The following is a 17492-nucleotide window of genomic DNA, read 5'->3' on the forward strand; positions in this document are numbered from 1 at the left end:
CTCTCTCTCCCTCCCTCCCTCTCCCTCTCCCTCTACAGAAAGGAGCTACTTAATCCAGCAAGCTGTGGCCATAATTGATAGCTAGATACAGGATAACCAGGACTCATGGCACCAGAATTTAGAGAGCACTGACAACAGCAGTGCTCCTTCAGCAGGCAGAGACCATGAGCTTAGCACCTAGTTAGCAAGAATTAATTAATTCTAATTGGAAACTCCACAGATGGCTTCCTTCTACTTCGGCCTTGCTCCCTGCCACAGCCATGGCCTTGGGTCATCCTGAGGTCTCTACTCAAGTTGCAGGGTCTCTTCCCCAGTAGGATCTGGGTCCTGAGGTTTCTAACCCCCTCTCCCCTCCCAATTTCTCCTGCCGAAGGAGGTCTTACTGTTTTCCCCAGTGACCAGAATTAACCTAGTTAAGCTCTGCAGAGATAAGAAATCTGATCCTAATACTATTGTTCTATAAGAAATGATGAACAGGCTGACTTCAGAAAAACCTGGGAAGACTTATATGGTCTGATGCTGAGTGAAGTGAGCAGAACCAAGAGGACTTTGTATACAATAGCAGCCACGTTATGCAATGACTAAGAATGTTAAACTGAACCCTTCTCAGCATTACGAGGATCTAAGACATCTCCAGAGGCCGCGGGATGGAAAATGCTATCCACATCCGAAGAAAGAACTATGGAAGTCGAATTGCTCTCACTTATTTTTACCTTCAGTTGAGTTTTGTTTCATCTTTCTGATGGTTCCTCCTATTGGTTTTAATTTTCACTTACAACTTCACTAATGTGAAAATATGTTTAATGGGTATGTAAATGTAAAACCTGTGTCAGATTGTGCACCGTCTTGGGGGGGGGGAGAAAAAGGGAGAAAAAATTTTCAACTCAAAAGCATATGGAAAAAAATTTTTTTTAAATAAATAAATACATAAAAAGAAAAAAAAAGAAAAAAGAAATCTGATCCTAGCACTCTGGAACTCATCAATTCTTATCTTCTGTGAGTTGATTTTATTCTCCCTTCTTTCCCATAAGTAGTAATAAGGTCCTTTAGGAAAACTCAACTCCTACTCCGAGCAAAGAAGGTACTCATGCCAAGCCCAAGCACAGACTTTTGTGCAGTGACCTCTAGTAAATAGGCCACTCATCCTCTCTGGGCCTCTTCTCCCCTTTGATAGAATAGGGGTGACCACAGGGAGACACAGGTTTGCAGAATATTTTGGAGCTCATCAAGAGTGTTGATTAATGAAAGCATTTATTAAGCACTAATTGATGGAGTAAAGGAAAGAAAAGGAGGCTTTGGAAGCCAGTCTTTTTCCTTTTTGAGATTCTATTTGCCTCACCCCCTCCTACCTCATAGGCTTATTCCGAGACACAAATGAAATCACACATAGGTAAAGCACTTTGTAAACCCCCCTCCCCAGCACCATCTAAATAGTGATTGGTGGGGGGAAAGAGTTCCATTCTGACACGTAGACAAAGAAGATACTGGTCAGCTGTAGAAGATGGGGAAGAGTCATAGACCCTGGGCCTAGCTCCTCAAGGTACTGTCCCCCTGCTGTGACTACAATCCTCTGGCCTGTGCACTGTCCCCCTGTGCTCACCTCAGCCCTGGTGCGGAGCCCAGGCCCAATCTCTCCTCGACCAGTCTCTACCCCCAGCATCCTCTCAGCAGGGGCTCCTGGAGCTGGGCAAGGGTCAGGAGCTGACTCTCCTAGCCCCTTCTCCACCACCACGGCTGCCTCCTCTTCCTTCTTCCCTGACACAGGAGGCCCTGTACCCTGGCCTCTCTTGCCTGCAGCGGCCCATCTTGCTGTTGTGAGGGTTCTAGCCTCCTCCTGAAAAAGGAAGCAATGAATAGGGAGAAGACTGTGTGCAGGCACTCAGGGCCCAGAACTCCCAACAGTTAAGGTCTTGGCCCAGACGAAGAATTTCCCAATATAACCACCTGCAGGCCATCCCCTGTGGAGTCCTCTTGGGAGAGCCTCTCTGTTGTCTCCAAGGGGCTGCCGGAGAGGTCTTCTGCAATGTCTCGGCTTCCAGGAGGATCTTGGTGCTGAGAGAGGGGCTTTGAATCCCCAGGGCCCAGAGCGGCAGGGCAAGGAGGGGACTCGGCCTCAGGGCTTGCAGAAAGCAACAGGGAGGCGGCAGATGGTCTGAGAACCAGAGGGGGTGGGCAGGCCAGAGCCAAGGCTGGAGGAAGTTGGGCCGGGATGGAATCGACAGATTCTCCATGAGGGGACATGGTGCGTACCACCACCTCCCGACACACCCGTAGCAATTGTAGCTGAGACAGGTCTACCAGCACACTGCCTGCTGTTGGGGAGGCAACCTCCATAATCTGGGGTATGGGGGGCACAGGAACGAAAACCGTCTTTAGCACCCATCCCTACCATAAGGTCACCTCCCCATCTCACATCCCCAATGGCCCCCTCCCAATGCCTAGCAGGGGAAAGAAGGAAATCCTAAGGCTTAAGGAAGAAACAACCACTCCCCAGAATACTCCCACCCTGGATGCCTAGAGTTTACAGCGTCACTATGTGAGGCACGGGATAGTCAGCTATTTGTGAGTTACTAGAAAGGAAGGACTGAGGGTCTTCTCCTTCATCTGCAACAGGGGCCAGTGACCTACCACTAAGGGCATAGTGCATGAAGGGGCTAGAATGTGGGCACGACTCCCTGCATCCCAATGTGGTACCTTCTGTCCATCAGCATAAACAGCATAACCTGTGACCCGGACGCCATTGGATGATCCAGCAGCATCAATGGTGACTGGGAGCCAGCTAATGACCAAGATCCCTGGAGAGGGGCCTTGCTCAATCTGCACATCTAGGGGAGCATCTGGGGGGCCTAGAGGAGGGAGGGGAATAGAAAGTCAGCCAAGGGTCCACCCACTCACCCACCCACCCCATCCCTGGAAAGAGGGAATGATGCAGCATAGCAGAAAGAGTACTTGGTTTGGAATCAAAAGACCTAGGTTCAGATCCTAGCTCTGCTATTTATGCATGTGACCTTGGACAAAGTCATTTCTCTGGGTCTTTCCTTATCTGTAAGCTGAAGGATTTGAACTCAATGATATCTAAAGTCCCATCCATGTCTAAAGTTTAGGACCTCCTGAGAGGACAAAGAGCTCCACTGATCATCCCCAGGGAAGGGGGAGCAGCCCTGAGCCTCTGACACTCTTCTCAGTAGCTTAAATTTCCTGAGAACAGGCTTTCAAAGAAGTGACTCAATCTGCCGCGCAATCTCCAGTGGCCCAGCCCTGGTCATTCCTTGCCCTTCATACCTGCTGCCAAAGTGGTGAAATGTACAACAGCCACTCGATTTTGTAGCTTCTCCCAGCTTGGTTCCGAAGGCCCAAGTGTGAAGGGCCGGGCCTCCACTCGGGCCTGGTAGGGTGTGCCAGGACACAGGTGGCAGAAGGTGCCCCAGTAGGTACCTGGACGTGCAGGTGGGCACTCCTCCCCATTGAGGTAGACGGCATGGGCAAGGTTACTGTTGCTGGGCACCCAGGTGATTTCAGCAGATGTGGCGGTCACTCGGCGGACCCGCAGCTGGCTGGGGGCCGGCCCAGCTCCTGCCCCTACCATAACACAGCAGCAAAGAGGGTCTGAGCTGCCCTGGCTGGTCACAGCCTGCACAGACACACAGCAGGTCCCTGACTGCAGGTCCAGATGCTCCAGCACAGCTTTTCGGGGTGTTCCAGGGCCCAGGGCCTGATGCAGCTTTCCATTCACACAGACGTGGTAACCCTGAACCTCAGCCCCATCCAAAGGAGGTTCCCACGTCAGCACCACACTGTGGGCCAACTGCTTTAGGACAGCCAAGTGTCGGGGATAAGGCACGGCAGGGGGGTCCAGCAGGGGGCTGGGGCTGAGCTCATTCCTCTCCTCCTCATGCCTAGCCTGGCTGCCTCCTCCACTGCTCTGACCCCCACTGCTAGCAGCCCCACCACCACTCAGAAAACTGAGCTCAGGGCCTGAGCTATGAGACAGGTCCATCAGCTCTGGGGGCAGTGACATCATGAGGTCATCATCCGATACTCGCTCCACAAAGTTGGAGGGGACCAAGCCCCGGCGGCCATCCATCAGCTCCCCTGCACAAAGGGCGAAGAGACAAGAAGAAAGGGAAGCGAACTCTGAGAAGCCATTGTCTAGCCCTGATTGAAAACTTCTGTTTAAATGTTTTAACAATGGAGGATTGTAAGTATTGTATTTGAAGTAACTTAATCCAACCACAGAGCAGCTAGGCGGCGCCATAGTTCATAGAACGCCAGGCAGACGAGTCAGAAAGCTTCATCCCATCCCAATTCCATATGACACGGCATGGGGTAGAACTTACCAGAATTTAAGTTCCCTTAATAATATAACCTTGCAAAATCTAGGGTCATTTCACACCATGATGAGGCAGCTAAGTGGCAGTGCAGTGGCTAAAGCCCTGGGCCTGGAGTCAGAAAGTTATTGTTCAGTTGTTTTCAGTCCTGTCTGACTCTTCGTGACCCAATTTGAGGTCTTCTTGGCAAAGATAATGGAGTGGTTTGCCATTTCCTTCTCCAGCTCATTTTACAGATGAGAAAACTGAGGCTAACAAGGTTAAGTGACATGCTTTGGTCACACAGCTAGTGAGGCCAGATTTGAACTCAGGTCCTCCTGACTCCATGGCCATTCCTTTATCCACTGTGCCACACAACTGCCCCAAAACACAATCTCAGAAGGCTCAACCTTGGCAAACCCAAACCTGTGAAGTGATGATAAACACAATGGGAAGTTATGGCTAACTTATTTGCCTTCATATCCCACCCAGAGAAAATGTAATAGTGCTTTAAATATAGTGACTAATATATATTTGTTGAATGAATGACTCACCTTCATATACTTCCCTTTATTGTACTCCCTCCACAGCCCCACACACCTAGTCCTTGACCCCAGTTTTTCAGGTAGGGTGGAGCCAAGAGGTAAAAAGTAAGGGTTTAGACTTTCAAATGACCTCCAAGAAAAGACAAGGACATGGGGCTTAGAAATGACAAAGGCAAGGATACCCTCAGGTCTTTAGGAGGAAGGGAGACAGGGAAGGAAACAAAAATTTATTAAATACCTACTGTGTGCCAGGCACTAAAGTTATCTCATTTAATCCTCAAGACAACCCTGAGAGGTAGGTGCTATTATCATTCCCATTTTACAGGTGAAGAAACTAAAGCAAACAGAGGTTAAGTGACTTGCCCAGGGTCACAGAGCTAGTAAGTAATTTGAACTCTGGTCTTCCTCACTTCATGCCCAGCATTTTATACACTGTGGCACCACTTAGAAAAAAGTTGATTGATCTAGAAAGAGGGACCAGCTAGGTAAAAAATCTTCAGGAACAAATGATCTAAAGGCAGGGAGACAAAAATATCTTCCTACTTACCTTCAAAAAAGCCATCCTCATCCATGTTGCCATAGATATAGATATACTCGCCCGCAGTCAGCGGCAACTCTGCCTCCGGGTTCTCATTTGGACCTTCAAAGGGGTTGTAGCTGGTGGTATCGGTAGAAGAGGCCAGGTCACCAGGTAAGAAAAGCAGGAGGGGGGGCACTACTGCCCCACCCCCACTTCTGTTCTTCCCCCCTCCCTCATTCCTGGCCCCTCTACTGCCTCCTAGACACCTAAGTTTTCCCCTTTAATAAAAGGACAAAGGCGTGTTTCCCCTAACACACACACACACACATACACACACACATACACACATACATACACACACACATACATATATACACACACAGGATCAGGCATGTTAAATTTTTTGAGATCCACAGAGGAAAAGCTCAGGTCAACCTCCAAACCCTCCTGACCTTGCCCTATTTCCAGAGGCATCCCTGCTCACACATTCTCAGCATCTTTGCCTGGTGGGGAGGTATAAGTGACAGGTTGAAGGCGGGTGGGGGGGCGAGGCAGGGAATGTGGCAAGATGGCCTGAGAAGTTCAGGAGGGAAGGATGCTCACCTATAACGAGCCAGGAAGACCTGGAGTTTGTCTCCCCTGAAGACACCCTCAGTCTCTGGAAGTAGGGACACACTGTCTGCCTCCAGTTCTTCTACCTCACTGGCTGTATCCACCTAGAGGGAAGATAGGAGGAAACAGACAGAAAAGTCAGACACTCATTAGGGTTTGGTGAAAGCAGAAAAGGCAAAAAGACCAAAGCCTGACTACAAGTTTTCCCCTAGACTACATGAAACCTTTTGGCTCAGACATTTTAAAAACATGCACATAGCATGATTCAAATGGACCCTATATTTTTTCCATATCAAAAGCTGGAATCCTCTGGGTCAATCACAGCCCTGAGGTGTACAATCCCTCTCCTACTTGGGAAAAGAGGGAAAGGAATCGTCATCCCAGGCCCCCTGATGTCAAGCTCCCTAAACAATGCTCAGCTTGAGTTTTGACCTGTTCCATCATCTTTCCAGCAGAGGGAGCCCCAATCAATTGATAAGAATTTATTCAGTGACTACGTTCCAGGCACAAAATATAGACAAAGGAAGGCACTTTAGAGATGGGGAGACACCATAATGCAAGGAGGAAAAAGGGAAAAAAGGGAGAGACTCATGTAGAAGGGGATGGTTCAGCTAAGCTTTGAGGGCAACTAAGGATTCTAAGAGGTAGACGGGGATACAAGTGGCTAGGAGTACATTACCGGTATGAAAGGAGAAGCAAAAACGTGGGTGTGCAAAGGTATGTCATGCATGAAAAATAGCAAAGATAGTTTGGCTAAATTGTAGAGTCCATGAAGGGGACTAATATTTGGCTAGAAATGTAGGGTGAATCCACATCAGGGAGGGCTTTAAATGCCAAATGAAGGATATTATATGTGATACTAGAGGTAAAAAATGAAGTTTGTTGAGCAGGGGAAGGACAATGTCAGACCTGTGACTTTAGGAATAGCACTTTGGCATCTGTACAGGAGATGAATTAGAAAGGCGAGAGACTTGAGGAAGGGAGCCCAATTAGGAGGCTGGTGTCATAGTCCAGGTGGGAAATGATAAGGAACTATAAACCAAGCTGGCATGCCACAAGAGAGTAGAGAGAGCTGACCTGAGGACGAGGGCATGGGACAGGAAGGTACGAATGGAGGTAACAGGGGCAAGGCCTGATTTGGGAACAAATTTGCATTCACAATTTGGGTGTGGAATTTAAATGTGAGCTAAAGGGTCACCCTACTCCAAAGGATTCTTAACCTTTTTTGTATTATAGACTCCCTTTGGTGGTCTAGTGAACCTATAGACCCCTTTTCAGAATGTTTTTAAAATGCATAATAAAATAAAAGATACAGGATACCAAAAGAAATCAGTCATATTGAAATAATTATAAAGTATACTTTAAAAAAAAGTTCACCGACTCCAGGTTAAGGAACCCTGATTACAGGCTACTGAAAATAAAAATGTAATTTTTTTCACAGATACCCCTCCAATTCTATCCACAGACCCCTTGTCTGTATATGGGATTAGGGGGAGGTCCATGGACCCTAGGTTATAAACCCTGTTTTAAAGAACCTGGCACAAAGGGGAAACAGCGGAAGTGAGAAGATGGATATTAACAAGAGGCATAGTGGGACTCATACAATATTTCCCACTCTGTGCAATATAGGACCGGGTGGACAGATTTGATGAAGCAGGAAGACTAGCCAGGGGAAAAGTGATTTTGGCTTGCCATGACTCCACAATCTCCACTGTTACACAATGGGATGTTGCCCCCAGTACCTGACCACGGCACCAGATTGGTACCTGGGAAACTTTTGTCTTCCACTAAAAGCCCTGAGGGAAAAAGGATTGCATGTTGGCATGATGAAGGGAGCAGCAATTTGAATGAACAAGCAGAATAACTGAAGATGGCCCCAACATACAATCTCTAACTGGAGAGAAGTATGGAGTTCTCCATCCTAGAGCTAGCTTTGTGCCTACTCTGTCTTAGGAGCAGGGAAATGCCCCTATACCCACAGCTACTCTTACTAATAGTCTCTCTGCAAGTGTTCTTGGCGCCAAAGTGTCTCCAACCAGTCTGGTCCCCTGAGGCCTCAAGGGGTGCCCCAAGGACCAGGGCAAGAAGCAACCTGAGGCAGGGCTACGACCCAACCTCTGGGGACAGGGAGCTACGCTCAGCTCAGCTCCTATATTCTGAGGAGATAGCTGGCAGAGCTCTGTGTCCTATCCCTTGCCCAGCTGGACTTTTCCCCAGCCCTTCGTCAGTGTAGCAACCTACCCCACAGAGGACCCCCAGAAGAAGTGTGATCATGGGAGACCCCAGTGCTTCACAGAAATATGGCTAGATTGCCAGGCTAAGCTAACCATGCTAGACTCTCTCTCCCCAGCGTCAAGTCAGGGCAGGGTAAAAACACTGACCTCTGGCGTAGGACATGACTTGGGGCTGTTGTGAATGGATTCAGAGCGGGAAGAGTTGGAAAGAGACTCTGCCTTCTTGGCAGCCCTTCGTGGAGCCCCCGAGTGAGCAATAGAAACTGCATCTGGAGCCCGTGGGGCACCATGTCTGGGAGAGCCTGGCAGGAGGTCCACATCTGGAGGAGAGATAGGAGATTTGAAAGAAGGAAGGAAGACAGTTGGCAGACTGCTGTCCCTCCCCACCCTGGGGCTCCCATCCAAGAAGGTGGCTCCCACTCCATAGCTCCTCTAAAGAGCCACGAGATGAACTCCTGAGGGCTGGAGAGGAGAAGATAGACTGTCTTCCCCACACTTTCCCTTCAGCTTCCCTGGGGCCTGAGCACCGACAACAGCCCCCAAGATGCATATGGGAAGACTCTTACCCCACCCCCCAATCCATATTCTCCTGCCCTTTCTCCCTCCCATGTTTATTGGGGGAAGGGAGAGAGTGGTTGAGCTCTCTCCTGTTGCCTGTTCATCCAGTGATCCCCCTTTAACTCCCAATAGTGACTTTGAGCAAGTTACCAGCACTATGAACTCCATAACTCCCCTTGTGCAATGAGGTCCTCATCCCTTCTAGGGTTATTGCAAAAGATCAGGCCTGTGATAGAGGCCAAGTCTCAATTGCTCTGGCTCTCAGCTTCTTCATCTTTGCAATGGGTAGAATAATCACTGCCTTATCTCCTCATAGGGCTGTTATAAGGGAACGCTATGTTAACCCTGAAGGAGGGTGAAAGTTCCTGTGATTTCATCAGTGTGAGGGAATCTCTCTTCCAATGCAGGTCAGCACTTTCTCTGGAGCAATTTATAATCTCATAGCCTAAAGCACGGAGTCTTACCCAGGGTCAGACAGCCATTATATGTCAAGAAGGAGGATCTGAACACAGGTCTTCTTGACTTAGAAGCCAGCCCTCTAACCACTGTGCTACACAGCCCCAAACATTCCAGAAATAGGAAATCTGGTTATTGGTGTCATGATTCTCATTCTGTACCTTTGGGGCTGGGCCCCCTGCAGGGCTGTGGGGTGGAGCAGCAGCAAGGAACAGGAGGTAGTTCAGTGCTGCTGGTACCCAGGGTTGAGCTAAGCAGGTCCAAAGGGCCTGGATGCATTCGGAAGGCCTGGAGTTCCTGGGCCAAGAGACTGAAGCGTTCTGTCTGGCTGCGGCACTGCTCCTCCAGCTCCCTCACCCGGGCCTGGGAAGCACAGGTCATGAGCCCCCAGTCCCCAAGGAGAAATACCCCTTCCTTTTCTTATCTCCTCTCCCCCAGGGTTAAGACCATATCCCTCCCCAACACCATCCCTCAAAGGGTTAGGTACCACTCTTCCAGATGCCAGGACATGAGGGCTGGGGGCAGAATTGGGGGTTCTAGATTTTTTCTTCTCTTAGTAGAATGGTACTATGTTGGGGGGGGGGGCGGAAAAGCATTGGCCCTGGACTCAGAACTTTGTTTCAAAATCCTATCTCTAGTGCTTCCTACTTGAATGACCTTGAGCACTTAACCTCTCTGGGCCTCAGTTTCCTCACCTGTAAAATGAGGAAGTTGGACTTCATGACCTCTATGACTCTTCCAGCTCTAAATTTTTTATCTTAAGATCTTATGACACTTCTACTTACAACCCCCATATCCCTACCCTAGGAAACTGTGATGGTGCATTGTACATACATTTGTGTATAATTTGCATATACCCAGAAAGCCTATACTGCTGCTTCTAAGCCTTTTCCAAGGTTAAATAGGATTGTCACCATCTTCCCAGCCTCTCCCCCATCCCAATCAGTGTTAATTCTGGATTTTTTTCAGCTCCATTTCTTCTCACCTTCCTACCGTCACTGATTCAAATCCCTTACCACAGAAAGGTTAGGGAGGAGGGGGACACTGGAGACCTGGGGGTGGGGAAATTCCATCTTCAAGATGACTCATACAAATAATAATAAACCAGACGCTACTCCTAAATCTCCCCTAAGAGGGCCACTGGCCTACAGCCTGTAGCATAGAATCCAGACCTTTGGAACAGGAAGGAATCAGAGAGACCACTTAGTCCAACTTCTTCATTTTACAGATGAGAAAAAGGAGAAGTAGGATTAGAACTCAGGCCTTCTGACTCCTAATCCAACACACCTTCCAACGCATAGCACACTTCCTACCAAGATCAGTTTCCAAGTTCAGCAGTGAGACATCTTTAATGAATTTTCTGACAACCAGAGCTTTGAGAAACAAGATATCTTGGGTTTGGGGTGGGGGTGGGGATTTGAGGGAGGGTTTGGGGGAGAATAGGGTGGGGCCAAGTGGACTCTTCTCCAGATAGGGAAGAGGGAGGTCAACTGATTCTATGATGTTTTATGTAATCCCACCCCCACCTCTGGCTACTAGGATGACCTATTTTCTCTGAACCCTGGATGGGAGAGAGCATGCTCAAAGTCAGCTTGTGGTGAATGAATAGGGGAGGTTTCCGTGTTAAAGTGGGGGCCCACGGGCAAAAAAAGGACATACCTGCATGGAATCCAAGGTAGACTGCGGCAGTAAAAGAAAGAGGAGAGGAGAGGTTAGAACCCCTCTGGCCCACATGTTTGCTTCTTAAAGCCCCATGGGGCAGTAAGAGAAGAAAGGAAGAGGGAGAGAAGGAAGGGAAGGGAAGGGGAGAAGGGAAAGGAACCAGCCAGACTGCAATTCCAGGCAGGGAAGCTCCCAGGACTGAGAGAGCAGAGCCTGAAAGGAAAGGAGATGCCCAGAGATGAGGGTAGCACCTGTGAGGAGGGGTGAAAGAAACCTAGCCCTGAGGGGAGGCAGCTTCTAGCTATGAGCCCTCCCCCAAGGCAGCTTTGAACCAATCAGAAGGAAGCAGTCCAGGTGAAGCTGCAGATGGGGCTCTCTCCTCCTGCAGGTGGGAGCCAACATCCATCTCCAGCCCTGGGATGCCTATGGCTCCTCCAGCCTCCCACTCAAGGTGACTGATTCATGGACCTCGGGAGCCCTTCCCCCACCCCCAAATATATCAGACAAAGTGGTTCTGTTTCTAGTCCCCTGCCTCAGGCCCCAAGGGATGGAAACATTCTTTCCTAGAGTTCAGGCTCTGCCTGAGGTCAGTATCCTACCAGGGAGTTCCCACAACCCTCCCTGCCCATACCCTACACTCCCACCAACAGTCTCTGAGACTCCCATTACCTCCAAGAGCTGCACAGCCCCTTCATGTTCTCTCTTGGCCTGAGCCTGGGCCTGTGGGCAGGAGTCAGAGGTTATAGAGGTACCAGGGAACAGGGAGCAAGGGAAAAGGAAGAGAGGGGGAGAATGGAGGGGGGAACCAAGGGGAAAGGAGACACAGGGTAAGGGAGAGAGGGAACAGTGGAAAAGAGAGGAGTCAGAAAGGGGGAGGGGAGGAAGAAGAGGAATCATCTAAAGGAAATTAGTATCACCCATACGAAAAGGAGATGGGAGGGCCTGGAATCCAATAACCATGATAGGTCTAGGACCCCAACTTTGCCTATATTAACCCCAACCCCAAGGGTAAGATTCTTCTTGGGGACCTAGGGTTGGTGAAGAGGGAGATAATTACTCTTTCCCCTTTCCTTGATGGGGGAAATACATCAAAGCCATGGCTCAATCTGTCACTGTTTCCTTCCCTCCCACCCCATTCTAGCTCTCTCCTTCCTTATCCAGGCACCTAGATTCTACTTCATTCCCTCCTTCTTGGGTGGTGCTATTTAGCGTAGCCTCAGTTTCCGTCACAGAGGTCCCTCTCCTTACCTGCTGCAGCCTCAGGACCTCTTCCTGCTTTTCCTGCAAACCTATCCGGGCCTGCTCATGCTCCAATTCCAGCTGCTGCCTCCTCTGGGCCACCTCTCGCATATGCTGCAACACACAGACCGCACACCCCCCCCCATGACTGGCTTATCCCCATTGGCCCCTAGTCTTATGCTCTGTTTTTTTTTTTAGTTTAGCTGAAGCAAAATAGATTTTTGCTCCAGCACCTTATTTTAAATCTGTGTGAATCTGTTTCAATTGTATTTCTTAACAGCATCTCATGGGATTCTGCTTTCTAATCCAGTCTGCCATCTTCTTCCATTTTATGGGTTAGTTCATCCCATTCACATTCACAGTTCTACTCATTCATTGTGCTATTTACCTCCATCCTGTTCTCTGATACTCTCCTCTCTTACCACCACCCCCACCTTGACAAAGAAGAGGGTGGCAAGAGAAGAATGAGCTCTATTCTTTATATAATCTGCTTTCATGTTTGTGCCCCACCTCTTCTCTTCCCCTCATCCATTCACAGCTTCTTACTGTCTCCTTTTTTACTTTTAAAACTTTCTAAAATTTTATTATGAGTAATCTTTCCTTAAATAAGTCTCCCTCTTATTTTGCCCCCTCCTGTCTCCCTGTTTCTCTGAGTTGACCCTATTGTACACCAAATCTTTTGTCTATGTGTGTGTGTGTGTGTGTGTGTGTGTGTGTGTGTGTGTGTGTTCTATCCTTCTTTGACCAGTTCAGATGAAACTATGGTATTGCTTCTACCTACTCTGCCATCTTTGCCAGTCCTTAGTCCCCCTCAGCTCTACTCCATGCTTTCTTCCTCCTACAGAAAGTCTACCAGTATCTTCTCAAATTCCCTGTACACCAATACTCCTCCTATTCCTCAGCTCTCTCCTTCCTACTATCCTCTTCTCCCATACTTCTGCTTCCCCTTTTCTCTTGTTCCCCTATCATGTTCTCCAACTTACCTTCAGCACCTGCTCTAGGCTCTCCAGTTTGCTCTGGAGTCCCTGGCTCTTCCGAAGGGCTGAGTCCCTCTCTTCTGTCACCTCCTGGAGCTGGCCCCTCAGCTCTGCATTCTCAGATTCCACCTGGAGGGAGGGGGAAACAGAAAAAGCTTAAGCCAGGGGTGGAGAATCTGTGGTCTCAAGGCCACATGTGGCCCTCTAGGTCCTCAAGTGCAGCCCTTTGACTGAATCCAAACTTCACAGAACAAATCCCCTTAATAAAAGGATTTGTTCTATAAAACTTGGACTGGAGCTAGGAATCCAGAGATAGCAGAAATTGGGAGCTTTTGTTTATTTGGGGGTCTCTATCTCCTAGGCTGATCAGAAGAGAGGCGATAGCTTCTATAGCCACCCAACTCTCCGAGCACCCCAACTTTATTCTTCACCCAAGACCCAACAGCCTAGTCTGGGGGGAGGCATGGAGAGGGAGAGGAAAGATGCCGAGGCCTCCTCAGCTCCCCCTATGTAGGGCTGGTACCTCCTCCTTCCCTGAGGCTCTGCCACTGAGCCTAGAGTTCTCCTCCACCAGTCGGGCATTCTCACTCTGTGCCTTCCGCAGCTGGAGTTCCTAGTAGGAGTGAAGGCATTCTGGGATCCACAGGGCAGAGAGCCATGCCCACCTGCTGAGTCTTCTAGCCCCACCCTCACCCCACCCCAAACACGTTTGCACCCAAGTCTGTCTGCTCTCATTAAAGAGCTCTTTGGATCCTACCCTCTCTTGAGTGGAGTCCCCTTTGCATTGTCTCTCCCTGTTCCCAGTCAGTTCCTCTCCACCCCACTCCATCTACCCTGGCACCCCATACCAACCCCCCTAGAAAGAAGGGAACTGAAGTCCAGAGAAGCAAGACTCAAACCCAGATTTCTGATTCCAAATCTAAAGGCCTAAGATGGTTTAGGGACAGTCCTAACCCAGAAGCAAGGGAATGGATAACATGAACTCTTTGGATGCCACTAGGAAACGTTCATCCCTATGTGCTGGCTAGGATACACTGCCCCACCATGTTGTCCTGCTCACCCAACTCCTCACATCGTCTGTTTCTTCCTCACTTCATGCTCAAGCGTCTCCCATTTCTTCCTCTTCTTGCCAAGTTCTAATTCCTGTGGAAATCAGAAATGAGCTTCCATCTGGAAGGATGGGCTCTACCGCTAGCAACACCTGGAAACCTCCCACCCTGAGGGTCTCAGACAACACCCACTTTACTCTCTGCTCACCACTAGCCCTAGCCACCTCTGCTTTGGCTGAATATCCTGAAACATTGAGGTCCTGATCCACCCCTGTCCACTCTCTGCATTGGCCCATCTCTCTGGATAATGGGGACAAAGCCCAGGTTAGTGTCCCCATGAGGATATAGCATCCACCGTTAACCTAGGGTTGGTCCTATCTCCTTCTACTCTGAGTTGGGAAAGTATAAAGAAGCACCCCACATGAGATGGGACCCAGGAGCTCAGGTTTCTTCTGTCTTGTTAGCAGACTACTTACTAGTATTCTCAGGAAAAACATTTTGTTGTTATTTAGACCTGTGATTTTTTTTTCCATTAAGAATACCCTCTACTAATACCATCTACTAATTCAGACCAACGCCTGCTCTGCCTCTTACAGAGATTTGCCTGAGTCACTAAGATATTAAGTAGTATGCCCAGAATCACAGAGTCAGCATGAGTCAGAGGCAAGACCTGAACCCAGCTCTTCCTGGTTTTAAAGCTCACCCTCAATCCAATATTCCCATGCTGCCTTTCTCCAAAAGGGAGCCATATCAAAACCATGATAATGGTTCCAAGTGGCACATATGACAATTGGCCTGTCCCAGATGAATAGTAGGACCACAAATCAAGGCTTAAAAGGGACATCAAAGGCCATGTAATTCAAATTCTCTCATTTTACTGAGTTGGACTTTGCTGAAAATCCTACTGTTCCGCCTACCATGAAATGAGCAGCCTCTACCTAATTAACTCTAGGCCGGACTATTTTACCCTTTAGCTCCTATGAAGACACAATGCACAAAGTGATAACTTTAGAACCAAGCTTTTCCTAGAATTAAAGCAATTTTAAAGGAAACTAGGACCAAGGAGGGGAAAGAAAACAATCTCTTTGAGATCAGTCTACTCCCAGACCATGAATCTGGCAAATTAGAATCCACAGCAGAGCTATTCAGCCCTGTCCCACATCCTTTTCCAAACTAAATGTAAATTCTTCTTGAAGATACCCACGTGCTCTATAATGATCTTTTGTACAGCTAATGAGTACATAGGGAAGTAACACATTGTCCAGGCCAGATAGATTGTACCTGAAAGAGATGGTCTCTGCCAAGAGCTCCTATATACATCTCTGCTACAGTAAAATGACAATGATATCTGTTTTCTGTAGTCCGAAATGTACACATATGTTGAATAGGATCAGCTTCCTCTCTCTTGCTGATGTTTCTTGTTTTGGGAAGGATGATTTAATTTTTACATTTAATTTTCTACTCTATTCTACTCTATCTTTGTTGCTATTCCTTGTTTTGGGGGTGGACAAGTTCATGTGTGATTTTTGTTCCCTATCTCTGTCTCTCTCTCTCTCTTTCTGTCCTCCTCCCTCCCCACCTCTGTATCCCTCTTTTTGTCTCTCTCTCTCCTCCTCCTCCCTCTCCCCTCAGAGAGGAGCTCAGAAAATATTTCCCCAGTTTTATTGTCTTCCTCCTACCCCCCAACACAGCCTTTCATTTTCTCAGTGTTTTCTTACTTTTTCTAAGGCTTAGAAACTCTCTTGCTGCTTTCTTCCCCCTAATCAGGATCTCCAAAACACCTCAGCAAGAATGAGCTAGAGGGGCCCTTGGATGTATATCTTTCTTGCTTTGTCCTTTGTTCTGCTGAAAGACATTATGGTATAGGGCTTAAAGAGGCAAACTCGAAGCCAGGAAGACATGGGTTCCGGTCCAGCTGCTATTGACACATAACTGGCTGCATGACCCTCTTTCCATCACTTAATCTCTCAGTGCCCTAGGCAACTGTCCCTATATCGGTGGAATGAATTTCTTCCAGCAAGTTCCCTATCCCAATAAAATAACAGATCCAGTCCCTATCCTTTATCTTCCCCAAGGTACTTTAACAGCCAGCTATTGCACCCACATCTGTCTGAATATTTTGTGTGTTTGTGTGTGTGTTCTCTCCCTCTGCTGAGCCCTGTTCATCTGCCCATGTCTATGTCTTCTTTCAATCTGAGTTCTGCTTCATTTAATACTAGAAGCTATTAAAAGGAAGAAGATCTAAGCCTCATTTTGGAGAACAACTGTTTGCATGCTTGCCTAAAATTTCCCCAATAAGATCAATGTATATTTTTATTCCCTCTGTCTAATAAATTTACAGAAGCCTCAAAGCTCTGATCCTTTGTTCAAGTACCACCTCTGACACCTACTGGCTGTGTGACCATGACAAATCACTTAACCTCCCGGGACCCACCCCGGGCAGCTCTTTCAGCCTCTATGTTGGAGACTACTTGCTGATCTGCTTTAGTCGAGGGAGTTTCCTCACCTGAAGTTCTTTATAGGCAGGGAAATCACAAGCCCAGTCTTGATAAATAAACACACTCCTGTTTTCAAAGAAAACCTGTGTGAGTTGTGTGTAAGCTATGAAGACTTGCCAACATTGAAAGATCCTAAGGTCATTAGACTCTTGGAACATAGGTAAAACCAGGTTCTTAATCTAGGGGCCATGGGCAGATTCCAGGAGGTCCATTATGTCTTTATTTTCACTAACCTGTAACTGACATTTGTCATTTCCTTCAATTATGAATGCAGACAACAAAACATGGTTCTGAGAAGGGGTCCATAGGCTTTACCAGATGGCCACAGGGTCCATGACACAGAAAAGGTTAAGAACTCTTGGTATAAATTAAACTTATATGTTCATAAGAGCAATCTCTGTCATGGTCCCTTTTCTCTCAACCAATATCTTGCCTTGTAGAATCTAGGCCTACGTCAGCCAAGCCAGCTACTACAGTTATCCCTTCCACATTGCAACTTTCCACATAGTTGTTTTGATAAATTGTGGGTCAGCAAAAGAAATTAAATGGGAATTTTGGGGGGAGTTTTGCAGAAGCCACAGATGACATGTAAAGGCCAGCAGATGACACAGAAAAAAAGTTTAGAAATTCAGAAACATATAAAATATATGTATAGTATTGTATAATATCAACATTTTTTCTTTTAATACCATAATAATTCAGAATTCAGTATGAAGGGAGGACCAAAAATTTTATGCATATTTTCCAGATCCTGGGGGGCACTGCACCCCTAATCCCCATAATGTGGAAGGGATAACTGTATTGGTTGTACTTACCAATTCTACAATTGTAGATA

The 17492-nt window shown here is 47.7% G+C and overlaps 1 protein-coding gene across 1 annotated transcript in view; it reads right to left on the reverse strand.

Moving 5' to 3' along the window:
- Positions 1-17492, reverse strand: part of TSPOAP1 (TSPO associated protein 1) — a 40748-nt gene that overhangs the window by 13686 nt on the left and 9570 nt on the right. Inside the window, 14 exon segments of the mRNA XM_020991887.2 lie at positions 1601-1834; positions 1945-2337; positions 2695-2846; positions 3283-4092; positions 5400-5509; positions 5976-6088; positions 8366-8538; positions 9394-9595; positions 10892-10912; positions 11564-11614; positions 12143-12247; positions 13117-13239; positions 13634-13733; positions 14180-14253. Coding sequence (XP_020847546.2) covers positions 1601-1834; positions 1945-2337; positions 2695-2846; positions 3283-4092; positions 5400-5509; positions 5976-6088; positions 8366-8538; positions 9394-9595; positions 10892-10912; positions 11564-11614; positions 12143-12247; positions 13117-13239; positions 13634-13733; positions 14180-14253 — 2661 coding nt within the window.

This window comes from Phascolarctos cinereus, unplaced genomic scaffold (genome assembly GCF_003287225.1).
Source record: "Phascolarctos cinereus isolate Bilbo 61053 unplaced genomic scaffold, phaCin_HiC Scaffold_5;HRSCAF=322, whole genome shotgun sequence".
Lineage (NCBI taxonomy): Eukaryota > Metazoa > Chordata > Mammalia > Diprotodontia > Phascolarctidae > Phascolarctos > Phascolarctos cinereus.